This window comes from Scardinius erythrophthalmus (assembly GCF_964197995.2).
Source record: "Scardinius erythrophthalmus genome assembly, chromosome: 18".
Lineage (NCBI taxonomy): Eukaryota > Metazoa > Chordata > Actinopteri > Cypriniformes > Leuciscidae > Scardinius > Scardinius erythrophthalmus.
The window spans coordinates 30211196-30223873 of NC_138238.1; the positions used below are offsets into that span (position 1 = coordinate 30211196).

General features: G+C 43.9%; 1 protein-coding gene across 1 annotated transcript in view; it reads left to right on the plus strand.

Annotated features, from left to right (window-relative positions):
• The window catches only part of htra1b (HtrA serine peptidase 1b), a 38982-nt gene extending 33990 nt beyond the window's left edge, over positions 1-4992 (plus strand). The window contains exons 6-9 of the mRNA XM_081393195.1: positions 104-218; positions 339-396; positions 585-680; positions 2805-4992. Of these exons, the coding sequence (XP_081249321.1) occupies positions 104-218; positions 339-396; positions 585-680; positions 2805-2973 (438 nt within the window). The 3' untranslated portion in view covers positions 2974-4992. The remainder of the gene's footprint in view (positions 1-103; positions 219-338; positions 397-584; positions 681-2804) is intronic.
• Positions 4993-12678: the final 7686 nt, after the last annotated feature.

The window sequence follows — 12678 nt, forward strand, 5'->3', positions numbered from 1 at the left end:
CATCACATTGTGACAGGAAGACATCTGTGCATGCAGATGTGCAGTGTGTTTGTGTGAGTTCACATTTACATTTGTGTCTTCACTCTTGTGTCTGTTGCTGTAGGATGGTGAAGTGATAGGAATCAACACGCTGAAGGTGACAGCAGGAATATCCTTTGCCATTCCTTCTGATAAGATCCGGCAGTTCCTGGCTGAGTCTCATGACAGACAGGCTAAAGGTCAGGATCAAAATAATGGACTAAAATGTGCTAAATCAAAAATATCTACTCTATTTTAACACACTAAAATTGTGATTGAGATTTATAGTATCAATCAATAAATATCTCTTTATTTTTCAGGAAAAACGGCCACAAAAAAGAAGTATATTGGTGTGAGAATGATGACATTAACCCCAACGTGAGTCACAAATGCAGTGCATGCTTTCTGAATACTGTTGTGTGTTTATGATTGTGATTCTAGAGGAACATTGAAATCAAATGAATCAGCCATCTAAAATTAATCATTTCAAATTGTATTAGGAAAAGCTGGATACCAGCAAACATGACATTTAAATCTGTACTTCCTATGAATCTGTCACTCATTAGACTTGCTAAGGAGCTAAAGGAGAGACAGAATGATTTCCCAGATGTCACCTCTGGAGCATACGTCATTGAAGTTATCCCGAAAACACCAGCTGAAGTGTAAGTCCATCGCACCACGTGAAAGAATGAAGTCAGGTGGTTGGAGGGATTTAATACATTTTACAATTAGCCTAGTAAAAGCTAATGTGCACATTCAAACCTATGAAAGCTTATTTGAATAAAAAAGGTAGTTGAGACATTTTATCTCACAATTCAGACTTTTTTTTCTCAGAATTGCAAGTTTATATCTCAATTCTGAGGAAAAAATGTCTGACAATACCTGCCAATATTCCGCAATTTTGTCATTTTTTCTCTGAATTTTTTTTTCCGTGGAGGAAACAAGCTTCCATACTAACCAGATAACAATAAGAAGTTCAATGATTTGGCCATAGTTTCATATTTGATGCTGTCTTTACCATACAACTGCTCTATTTAAATACATATTTTACTGATTTAAATGAACAGTTTGGGCTTTCTAAATGCTGAGGCAGCAGTTTTTTTCTTTTTTCTTTGCCTTAGGTAAAGTTTTTGCAACTAAAATTAACTTTTGGGATTTCATTGTGTGTGGGTGAACATTCACTCACAAGTAGCCATATGATTCCACTCAATCTTAGCATAAATGAGATGATGTGAACAGTACATAAGTGGCCACTTCCTGTCATTGTGGGTAACCCGTTTAGAGCTAAGTGAGTTGAATGCTGCAGTATTGGGGATTTTTCCATAAATGCACATAGTTACAATTTGTGGCTAGAGAATTTACAGAGAATTACTGTGAATTAGAGCATGATCAGTTAAATGTAACAGTATATCAAATTCGACAAGAGCCATTTCAAACAGTGTGTAAATGGCCCATTCTCAGGAAATGGTAGCCTGGCAAGCCAGACCTACATCAAGATGTTGGGTCTGGCAACTCACCATAGACACGGCTCAATCCGAGGGGCGGGATAAACGGCTGTCTTTCAAATTCCCTCTGCACGCAATAGGACAGCGCTTCAACCAACCAGAGCGTTTTTCCAACAACGGAGCTAACGTTAGTTGATAGATTCAACTTTTGCAAAACTACGAACACATCTTGCTTTTTTAAGAATGACTTAAGTGCCGTTCTTTGCTCTTTTCTCTAAGAAAAACTTAACTCCAAGTCCTCCAGAGTTAAGGCCAAAGCCGTTTCGAAAGACTGTTCTCCAGCAGCAGCTGCCATGTTTTCAAGTAGCAGGGAACCGTCGCAACTCTGTCGTCATTATGTTAAGCCCGCCCCCCCCACTCTATACGCGACGTGATTGGCCTGACCCAGTTTAGGTTTTTACAGCTCCGAAAGTCAACGGAGAGTTGCTACACTACCATGGCTGCAAAATAAATTTTGCTGCCGCTAGGGTGCGTCTAGATTTCTAGGCTAAGGAAATGGTGCATTTGGGGGAAAAAATGACTAAAACCTTAAAAAAAAAAAAAAAAAAAAACTATTTGAGGTTGCTGCAGAACTTTCAAGAAATCATATTTTCACGAGTACCAGAGCGATAACCACCACAGACATTTGCATACCCTTCAAAATCCAGATTAATACTCAATGTGCATATAATACTGTAGATACAGTTGTTGAGTAAATCCAGGTAGAGTTATTGGTAATTAAATGAATTTATAACTCATGACATTTTCTCTTTCAAACATGTTACGTCAAACCTGTTAACTTTAAAACATTTCAGTGTTGGATGTTACATGAATATAAATGTGAACATAATGAAATACTGATATGAGAAACTTTTGTTTAATATCTTTCCATTAAATATAATGTCAGAAAGATCCAACAATCCATTTTTAGATGAGAAATGTCAAAACAGAAAATGTGGGGATGAAAGATTTTGAAAGCATGACGTATATATATATATATATATATATATATATATAACGTATTTTAGAAAAAATCTACACAGTGAAAGCATGATATTTAAGTAAAACCCTATCAGTAGTAAGCACTATTTCCTGAGAGTGAGCCAAATATTCTGAAACAGAGAAAAAATTCTCACTATTCTCACAATCAAGCGAGTTAATGACATCACCTCCTTTAAACTATGTAAAAAAAATCAAAAAACCTATTACTGTTTGGTAATGGGAATCCAATAATGTGAAGCCAATAAAAGCACAGTTAGACCAATTAAGATAGTTTCAACTGCTTCCTGTTTTGTTTTCTAGTGGCGGTCTGAAGGAGAGTGATGTCATAATCAGCATTAACGGGCAGAGGATCACGTCAGCTAGTGACGTCAGCACATCCATCAAGAGAGACGAGAGTCTGAGAGCGGTGGTACGACGCGGCAATGAAGACGTCATTCTCACAATCATTCCAGAGGAGATTGACCCTTGACCTCCCTCATGCTCGCCCATGAGCTGGTTCTCAGACTTTTACTGAGTGTGTGTCCGGAGCCACACTCTTGCTAGAAATCTTAGTGAACACTTTCAAACCCAACCATTCATCCAATCTGAATATTGCTCTCAGCTTAGACCAGGAAATGTCCATTCTCACTTTTTTCCAATATATGAAGTCATTTTCTGTTTGTTCATCGATATATCATGATAGAATGAGCCTTTTGTGAATAGAGAATTTAGCGCTGGGTAGTTCACTGACAATCCAAAATGTATATAATTTCTCTGTTCCAAAACCTAGTAAACTGCCAGATTTTGTGATGAGCAGAATGATTCCATTCAAGTAAATGTTGATTATACATAATCTTGTTTTATTCATTACTGAAAAGTATCTACTAAAATAATTCAGTGTAATTAAAAAGAACTGTTTTACCCAATATTTGCATGTGTAATGTATTTTTTATGCTTACCCTGATGGCACACACACATTGTGGAGATGTGTTTTTGATGTGCGCATTTTCATCTGGTTTAATCTACAATACGTCGCTTCCTGTCAGAAGTTAAAGGAATAGATCATCCAAAAATTAAAATTCTGTCATCATTTACTCACCCTCTAGTTTGTCCAAGGATGTAAAAAAAAAAAAACTTGCATCACAATAGGTTTAATTGTGATTGTCAAAACATTTGGTAACTAAACAGAATTTTATTAAGTTTAGTGACAACATGTTATAATGTTTACATGGTACAATGACTGGTCTGTTTGTATTATTGCTAAAACACAATTTTCACGATTTCAATTCAATTCTTGGGATTTGATGTCAATCTTGATTCAATATTGACTCATTTGGATAGGGCTGACATGTTAATTTTTCTCAAGAAAAAATATATCTCACAATGCTGTAAACACAGAGAGCCCTATCAGCTGACCATTATTAAAGGTTAAAAATAACAAATTAAATGAAATATAATGCGGTTTTCGTCATAATAATTATTTGATGACACAAGTAAAAATATATTAAATATGTAATATAGTGCACAAATTTAGCAAAATCCTCCTCTCTGTAGCTTTTTTGTTTTCTAGTCAACTAACGTGCTATGGTCATTAAATGGCTTTCCTGAGGTAAATGTAACATTCTGTGCCATAATTGTTCTCCTGCTGTTTTATTGACCTCTTTCCGTGGTTGAAAAACACTGATTGATCGATATTATGTATGAGGCTGAGGCATATAGGCCTACCTTTACGGTTAGTCCTTTTTTACTTGAACTGATCGGCGCTACAGCGATCTGTCACGTCACATTTACAAGCCAAAACGGTATTGTCTGAATTTCGTAAAAAAATGCACAGAACCTGAGAGCTGAGAATTTTTTTCATATCAAAAGTAACCTGCTCTGTCTCTGTCGGTGTCAGTGCCCTCTTTGCTCCGCGATTTTTCTCTGCGTGAGAAAATGGATATGGCGTGAGAGTGTGTGAAAAGTGTCAATTGCGTGAGTCTCACGCTGAATGAATGAGAGTTGGCAGCCCTTAAGTCCATGAAAAACAAACTGGTTTAGATTGTATGGACACAGATGTTTTCCAGATGTGTGTGCTATCTGGGTAGAGTATAATGTTGTTAGCTTAGCAATTTGCTAACAGCTAACTACTGTAATCGGTTGTCTCCCATGAGGTGCACATTTGTACTGCGTGCAGTAACGTTACAGCTGCCTATGTGTGTTCAAATCGGTCACATAAGGTTACATGGCAGTTACTGTCTTACTATAGTAAGTAATGCCTTACAGAAGAGGCAGCTCACTAGGTTTTGGAACAGACTGTGTATTTCGTACTTATGTATACATCAGCAAGGCATCATGAAATGTATGTATTCAGCTTTCTTCATGTTTTATATTTACACTAAAATCTCAGACTTGACAATATTTGAGAAAGAACTGTGGGCATAGCTTCTCTTCTTTAAATGTTTGTGTGTCTGTTTGTCAGACGGCAATTTAAGAAACGAAATTAAAGAAGGTTAACGTTTTTAAATCGTTTTAGCATCGCAGTGTTTCACTTCACAATCATCAACAACTGATGTATTTTAAGGTTGATGTGGAGAGATGCAATACTAGATTGAACTGGCCCCTTGGCAAGAAATAGGCCTAGTCTAGCAGGGAATATGGGGGCAGTGAGTGCCCAGATTCGCTCTATTAAACATTCTCACTAGTTCAATAGAGATTTTAATAGAGGTCCTGCTGTGTCGATCTGGTTCTATTGAGGTCCTATCCATTCTCATAAAAGGGACTCATAAAACTCTGTGAATTTGATTATGATTGCCCTTTAAGAAATTTTACTCAAAATCACGCCAAATCGCTGAGCTCATCGCGTAGACCTACATGTGGGTCCCATCTATCACAAATAACCTCAGAACTCATTTAACATGATTTTTGCCTAGCAAGTCATCTTCCTGGACCAATTAATCAATCAGGTTTTGTTTTTACGGTTATAGGTTTGGAAATAGGGGCCTATTCAACATATTCACTGTCATTTTCTTTAGATTTTTGGGGCTGTGGTATTGGGATTGGCGCTATAAACTTAAGAGGGAGCTGACTGAGGAAGTCTTTGGAATATAAATAAATAAAAATGTCATGATACATTTCTGGCCAATTTTCACAAACTTTTTATCCAGTTTCTGGAACTTGTATTATTACCTAACCCAGGGTAACTTGTACCAACATAGATACAGACAAACTACAGTAGTAACTTATTTGGCCTATAATGCTTTGATTCATCCAAAAAATAAATAAATGTATTTACAGATATATATTTTTTATATATTTAAAAACAAAAAAACAAGAAAATTATATTTTTATTCTGCAAGGATGTTAAATTGATAAACAAGTGATAGTAAAGATTTATAATGTTATTATAAATGCTTGTGGAGTGCAATAAGTGAGGAGACAAGAGACGGAGATGCGTCGAGTCAGCTTTACTCTCCACTTCAATATTAAACAAAACACTGTACAGCGAGTGAGGTCAAAACAGACACCAGCGTTAACCCGGAAACCGTAAATCAAAACAACCCTCCCTTAAAGGTACAGTCCCTTGGTGAATGTCTCTTTCGGTCTTACTTGTGGGTCACCACACAGGCACCCCCAGAATTCACCCATAATAACAAGGCCAGACCGAACAGGTACCCCAAATAGAACATAGGACACAATTCACTAGTGCAAAACAGAACAGTCCAGCTCATAACAGTCCCTAGAAAAGTCAACGTATAGGGGGGCGGACCAAGCGGCCATACCGGCTGCGCTTAACAGGAGAGGGGCAAAGGGCAAGGGGCGGGGCAGGGGTCGAGGCTGCCGCAGGGGGGCGCCCTCGCCGTGGGGGCTGGGCCAGCTGAAGCGGTTCACCAATGTCCACATGAGCAGGCTTAAGACGGTCTATAGCCACCCGCTCCGGTCTGCCCCCCATATCCACAACAAAGTTCTTAGACCCTCCCACCAGAACACGGAAGGGCCCATCGTAGAGGGGCTGCAACGGAGTACGATGGCCATCGTGGCGGATGAAGACATACTTGGCTGACGGTAAATCCTTGGGCACATAGGACTGGGGGAGGCCATGGTGAGACGTTGGAATGGGAACAAAAGCGTCGGCAATGTCCCGAGACACAGCGCGATGGGAGGCAACTGACCACGGAGCCGTGGCATCTGGCAGAAACTCCCCCGGGACGCGCAAAGGCTGTCCATACACCAGCTCGGCCGACGAGGCTTGAAGATCTTCCTTGGGGGCGGAGCGAAGGCCAAGCATGACCCATGGGAGGCGGTCAGCCCAGTCGCTGCCCGTAAGGCTGGCCCGGAGCGCGGCTTTCATGTCCCGATGGAACCGCTCGCAAAGTCCGTTGCTCTGTGGGTTATAGGCTGTGGTACGGTGGACCTTCACCCCCAGGACCTCAGCGACCGCAGTCCAAAGCTCCGATGTAAACTGCGGACCTCTGTCCGAGGAAAGGTCGGACGGTGTGCCGAAACGGGCCACCCAAGCCATAATGAACGCCCGGGCCACTTCAGCTGATGTAGTGGAGGACAGGGGAACTACTTCTGGCCACCTGGTGGTCCTATCCACCATGGTGAGGAGGTAGGTGTAACCACGGGAGGGGGGAAGTGGGCCCACCAGGTCCACATTCACATGATCAAAACGCCTCTCTGGCACTTTGAAGGGTGCCAAAGGGGCCTTGGTATGACGAGTCACCTTTGCGCGCTGGCACGCCACACAGGCAGCAGCCCAGGTCCTGACGTCCCTCCGCAGGCCCGGCCAGACAAACTTGGCCCCCACCAGCTTGGTAGATGCCTTCACCCCCGGGTGGGAAAGGCCGTGGATGGCATCAAAAACCTTATGCCTCCAGCCAGCGGGAACCATAGGGCATGGTTGGCCAGTGGAGACGTCGCAGAGGAGTGTAGTGTTGGCCGTATCAAACACTACATCTTCCATGAGCAAAGCAGTGGGGGCCGTCCTGTAGGCTTGCACCTCAGAGTCCGCGGTCTGATCCTCAGCCATAGCTGCATAATCGAGGCCCAAGTGGACGGAACCAGTGACCACCCGGGAGAGGCAGTCGGCGACGAAATTGTCTTTTCCGGCCACGTGCTGAATGTCAGTGGTGTACTCAGAGATGGCAGCGAGCTGACGCTGTTGTCGACCAGACCATGGCTCTGAAGACTTGGCCATGGCGAACGTCAGTGGCTTGTGGTCAACGAAAGCCGTGAACCGCCGGCCCTCCAACAGGAAACGGAAATGACGGGTGGCGAGGAAAAGACCCAGGAGCTCCCTGTCGAAGGCGCTGTATTTCCTCTCGTTGTCACGGAGCTTCCTGCTGAAAAAGGCCAGCGGCTGCCAGGCTCCACCCACCCATTGTTCACACACAGCTCCCACGGCGTAATCAGAGGCGTCCGTAGTAAGAGCAACTGGGGCGGTCGGAGACGGGTGCGCCAGCAGAGCAGCGTTGGCCAGCGCGGTTTTAGCAGCATCAAAGGCACCAGTCCTCTCTGGGGACCAAACCAACACGTCCGCCGGCCTCCCACCCCGTAAGGCGTCGTACAATGGTCGCATGAGTTGGGCCGCATGGGGGAGGAAACGGTTGTAGAAGTTCACCATGCCCAGGAACTCCTGCAGGGACTTCACAGTGCGTGGGCGTGGGAAACTGGCGACAGCGTCCACCTTGGCAGGGAGGGGGACGGCCCCCTGTGGGGTGATGTGGTGGCCGAGGAAAGTGATGGACGACCGGCCAAACTCGCACTTGGCAGGGTTAATGATGAGACCATGCTCACTGAGCCGGCCGAACAGCTGCCGGAGATGCTTCAGGTGGTCGTCTGCGGACACGCTGGCCACAAGAATGTCGTCCAAGTAAACAAATAGGAAGGGCATGTCCCGCAGCACAGAGTCCATGAGGCGTTGAAACGTCTGCGCTGCCCCCTTGAGGCCGAAAGGCATCCGTAGGAATTCAAAAAGGCCAAAGGGTGTGATGACCGCTGTCTTGGGTACATCCTGCGGATGGACAGGTACCTGGTGGTAACCTCGCACCAGGTCCACTTTTGAAAAGATGGTGGCGCCGGCTAGATGGGCGGAGAAGTCCTGTATGTGTGGCACTGGGTACCGGTCAGGGGTGGTGGCATTGTTTAGGCGACGGAAATCACTGCAGGGACGACAACCGCCATCAGCCTTGGTCACCATGTGCAGGGGGGAAGCCCACGGGCTGTTGGAGCGGCGCACAATGCCGAGGTGCTCCATGGTGGTGAACTCCTCCCTGGCGATCGCGAGCTTGGCAGAGTCGAGGCGCCGAGCTCGTGCATAGACTGGGGGGCCAACCGTGGTGATGTAGTGCTCCACGCCATGCTTAGCCACCGCCGATGAAAATGTGGGCGTGGTGATGTCAGGGAACTCAGCAAGCAGGCGTTGATACAGGTCTCCGGTGGCAAACGTGTTCGACAGACAAAGCGCCCCCATCCCTCCCAGCGTGCAGGGGTATGAAGCAAAAGAGAGGGCGTCAATCAGGCGGCAGTTTGTAACATCCACCAACAGCCTATAAGCGCAGAGGAAATCCGCCCCCAGGAGCGGCGTAGACACGGCGGCCATGACGAAATCCCAGCCGAAACGCCGCCCGCCGAAACCTACTTCCACATACCTTGTGCCATAGGTACGAATGGGCATGCCGTTGGCGGCGTCGGGGGACCCTGCCCGCCAGCTATGGTGTCTACAGGCTTCGCCGGCAGGATGCTGCGCTGAGCCCCAGAATCGGCCAGCAGCCGCCGGCCGGACAAGGAGTCGGTGATGAATAACAGCTTGCAGTCACGGCCAGCGCCCATAGCTGCTAATGAGCGCCGGCCCTGGCTTTTCCCTGGGATCCAAAACTGCAAGGCTGGCGACACTGCTTGGCCTTGGCCCCAAACCTGGAATGGTAATAACACCACCCTTCCTCACGCTGTCGGCGGGCCGTCACAGCAGCTGCTGTGTCCGGGTCGTCCTCTGTTGGTGGAAGCAGGGCAGACGTGCGCTGGGGGGGCAGCAGCACATGGACAAACTGCTGCCGGTTGGCCAGGAAAATCCTGTCTGCCTCCACAGCCAATGCCCGGTAATCTCTGGAGGAAGGGAGGGGGGAACTGGCTAGTGCGGTGCGTACGGGTGCTGGAAGCTGCCTCAGAAAAATGTGGGCGAAGAGGAACGCGGGATCCGCCGCGCCCAGCACAGCCAGCATCCTTTCCATTAACTCGGACGGCTTGCTGTCGCCAAGGCCGTTTAGGGACAGCAGGCGGTCTGCCTTTTCCAGCTCCGACAGTTCAAAGAGGTTCAACAGGAACGTTTTGAGCGCGTCGTACTTGCCGTCGGCCGGCGGAGCCTCTAACAGCGCCATAGCCCTGGCTGTCGTCGAAGGCCGCTACCACGTGGAAATACTTTGTAACGTCCTGTGTTATTCCTCTCAGCTGGAACTGGGCCTCGATGTGTTGGAACCACGGCCGTGGATTGTGCTGCCAAAAGTCCGGTAACTTGATAGTGGCCGCGTAGATAGCGCCGACATTAGCCACGCCGTTATCAGCGGCAGGCACCGCGGCAGCCGCATTTTCACCACCGTCGTTGTGTGACATAATTCAGCCGTATCAAACTCGCGTCGGGGTCACCAATGTGGAGTGCAATAAGTGAGGAGACAAGAGACGGAGATGCGTCGAGTCAGCTTTACTCTCCACTTCAATATTAAACAAAACACTGTACAGCGAGTGAGGTCAAAACAGACACCAGCGTTAACCCGGAAACCGTAAATCAAAACAACCCTCCCTTAAAGGTACAGTCCCTTGGTGAATGTCTCTTTCGGTCTTACTTGTGGGTCACCACATGCTGTACTTTCTAACTTTTTGTTCATCAATTAATCCTGACAAAAATGATCACAGGTTCCAAAAATATAATAATAAGCAGCTGTTTCCAACATTGATAATAACTAAGTATCAAATCAGCATATTAGAATGATTTCTGAAGGATCATGTGACACTGAAGACTGATGAAAATTCTGTTTGCATCACATACATTATAGTTAATAGCTTTATTGTGTGTGTTTTATTGTTCCATGACCTACAAATTATGTAGATCCAAAAACGTTCCACTTAGCCATGCTTTGCCTTAAACTCTTTGAGTTTTAAGTTTTAAAGGGATAGTTCACCCAAAAATGAAAATTCTGTCATCATTTACTCACCCTCATGTTGTTCCAAACCTGTATGATTTCCTTTCTTCTGCTAAACACAAAAGAAGATATTTTAAAGAAGGTTGGTAATTAAACAGTTGCTGGTCCCCATTGACATCCATAGTATTTTTTTTTCCTACTATGGAAGTCAGTGGGGTCAATCAGTCGTTTGGTTACCGACTTTCTTCAAAATATCTTCTTTTGTGTTCAGCAGAACAAAGTCATACAGGTTTGGAACAACTTGAGGGAGAGTAAATGATGACAGAATTTTCATTTTTGGGTGAACTATCCCTTTAAAAACATATTGAATCCGGAAAACAATAACAAAAACAATCCAGTAATATGATACATGGGATCAGTTGTGAAATGCTGCCCTCATTGGTTGATTTACTGGAGGCACAATGTGATCTGTCCAGAGGCAGGAATATTATACCATTCTAGGCATTATGTAAAATGTACAAAAGTCGTACTCAATGTCATGATACTCAGCAAATTATTACATTGTACTCAATATGTCATTTGGCACACAAGTTACACAAGCAGTGTCTAATTCACAGCATATGTGGTCAAATAAGGGATGTTTTTCCTTTGCACTTTGTAGGATGACTTCAGGCTCTGGACTCGAGTAACAGGGCGGGTGTGCGTTCATTTCCTCTTTATCGTCGCTTTAGTTGATCTTGGTAGGACACTGACAGCTGGGGTCAATCTCAGGGCAGAGATCAAATAAAATGTCCAATATGAGATGCAGACAGAATTAGGTCATTTATTTAAAACTCCAAGTCATATTTTACTGGCATTCTTAAATGTCATTTGCTGTGCATTTGTATGGGGGACTAATACTGCCAAATGTGTGACTGTTACATAATCCAAAAAAAAAAAATATATATTACATCAAACATCCTCAAAACATTACAGTCTCTCTTTTTCTCTTGGAAAACATGTCTGATTCATATTTTAAAGACAGTTAAACACATTTTCTCTCTCAATTCTGTAATGTAAATAAAACACAAACAAATGAAAAAACACAAAAACCTAATACAACAATGAAAATCATTCTGTCCAAACACAATCATAATTTATTGTTAATTAAAATCAGCATAAATTATATCGAAAACCAGCAAATGCTTCAATGGTGTGTTCTGCCATGAATGAAGAGTTCAGATGCAAAACCCTCTAAATCTGTCAGATTTCTTTTTTTGAGCATTTTTTATCAGGCTCCTATGTTCACGTTCAGTAGTTTCATTTTAAAGGTAATGATAAGGTTATTAGTGAGTGAATAAAATTGTTTTTTAACATCGATTTTCTTTGCGTCAAAACCAGCTAAATCCACTTGTGCTTTTTTCGCAAAAACCTCTAAATCCACCTCTTTGGGACAAGACATAGTTAATAGTTGAAAAAGCACAATCATTTCAAATCTGTTAATAGTTGAAAAAGCACAATCATTTCAAAACTAAACAGTAGACAAACCTCTTTACACGGGGTTGAATGAGATCTGCGATTATCTGCAAATCCCACCCCACTTCTCTGCAGTCACCCTTCTGCCCCGTCTGAATAAAGGCAAAAGCCCCAAAAATATAAAAAACAAAACAAAAAGAAAGATTCACACACCACAATGATCCGATTTCTGCTTCAAACTTCATAAAAGTTTTAATTTGTGACTTTTAACTTTTGTTGGTCAGAGCTTATTTTTTGCAATAATCCAAAAGCCAGTGGAAAATCCAATTGGGTTTTTATCGTTGGCCTACAAAAATGTCATGGCTGCAGCATTCTATTTGATTGGAGAGAATAACCAATCCACTACAATAACAAACCAATTTATGACATGCATGTAGAAAATAGATCGGGTGAATTTTCATTTCATGCCAGCTTTAAAGCCGTTTACTCGATTTCAGTCCATGAGTGCTTGCACGAAGTGTGGCAGCAACACGACTTTGTTGATTCAGTTGGGCCGGTTTAACTCTGGTCCTAGGGGATACTGGCGTGGGTGTTTGCACAAAAACAGCCGCTGTTCATCAGCG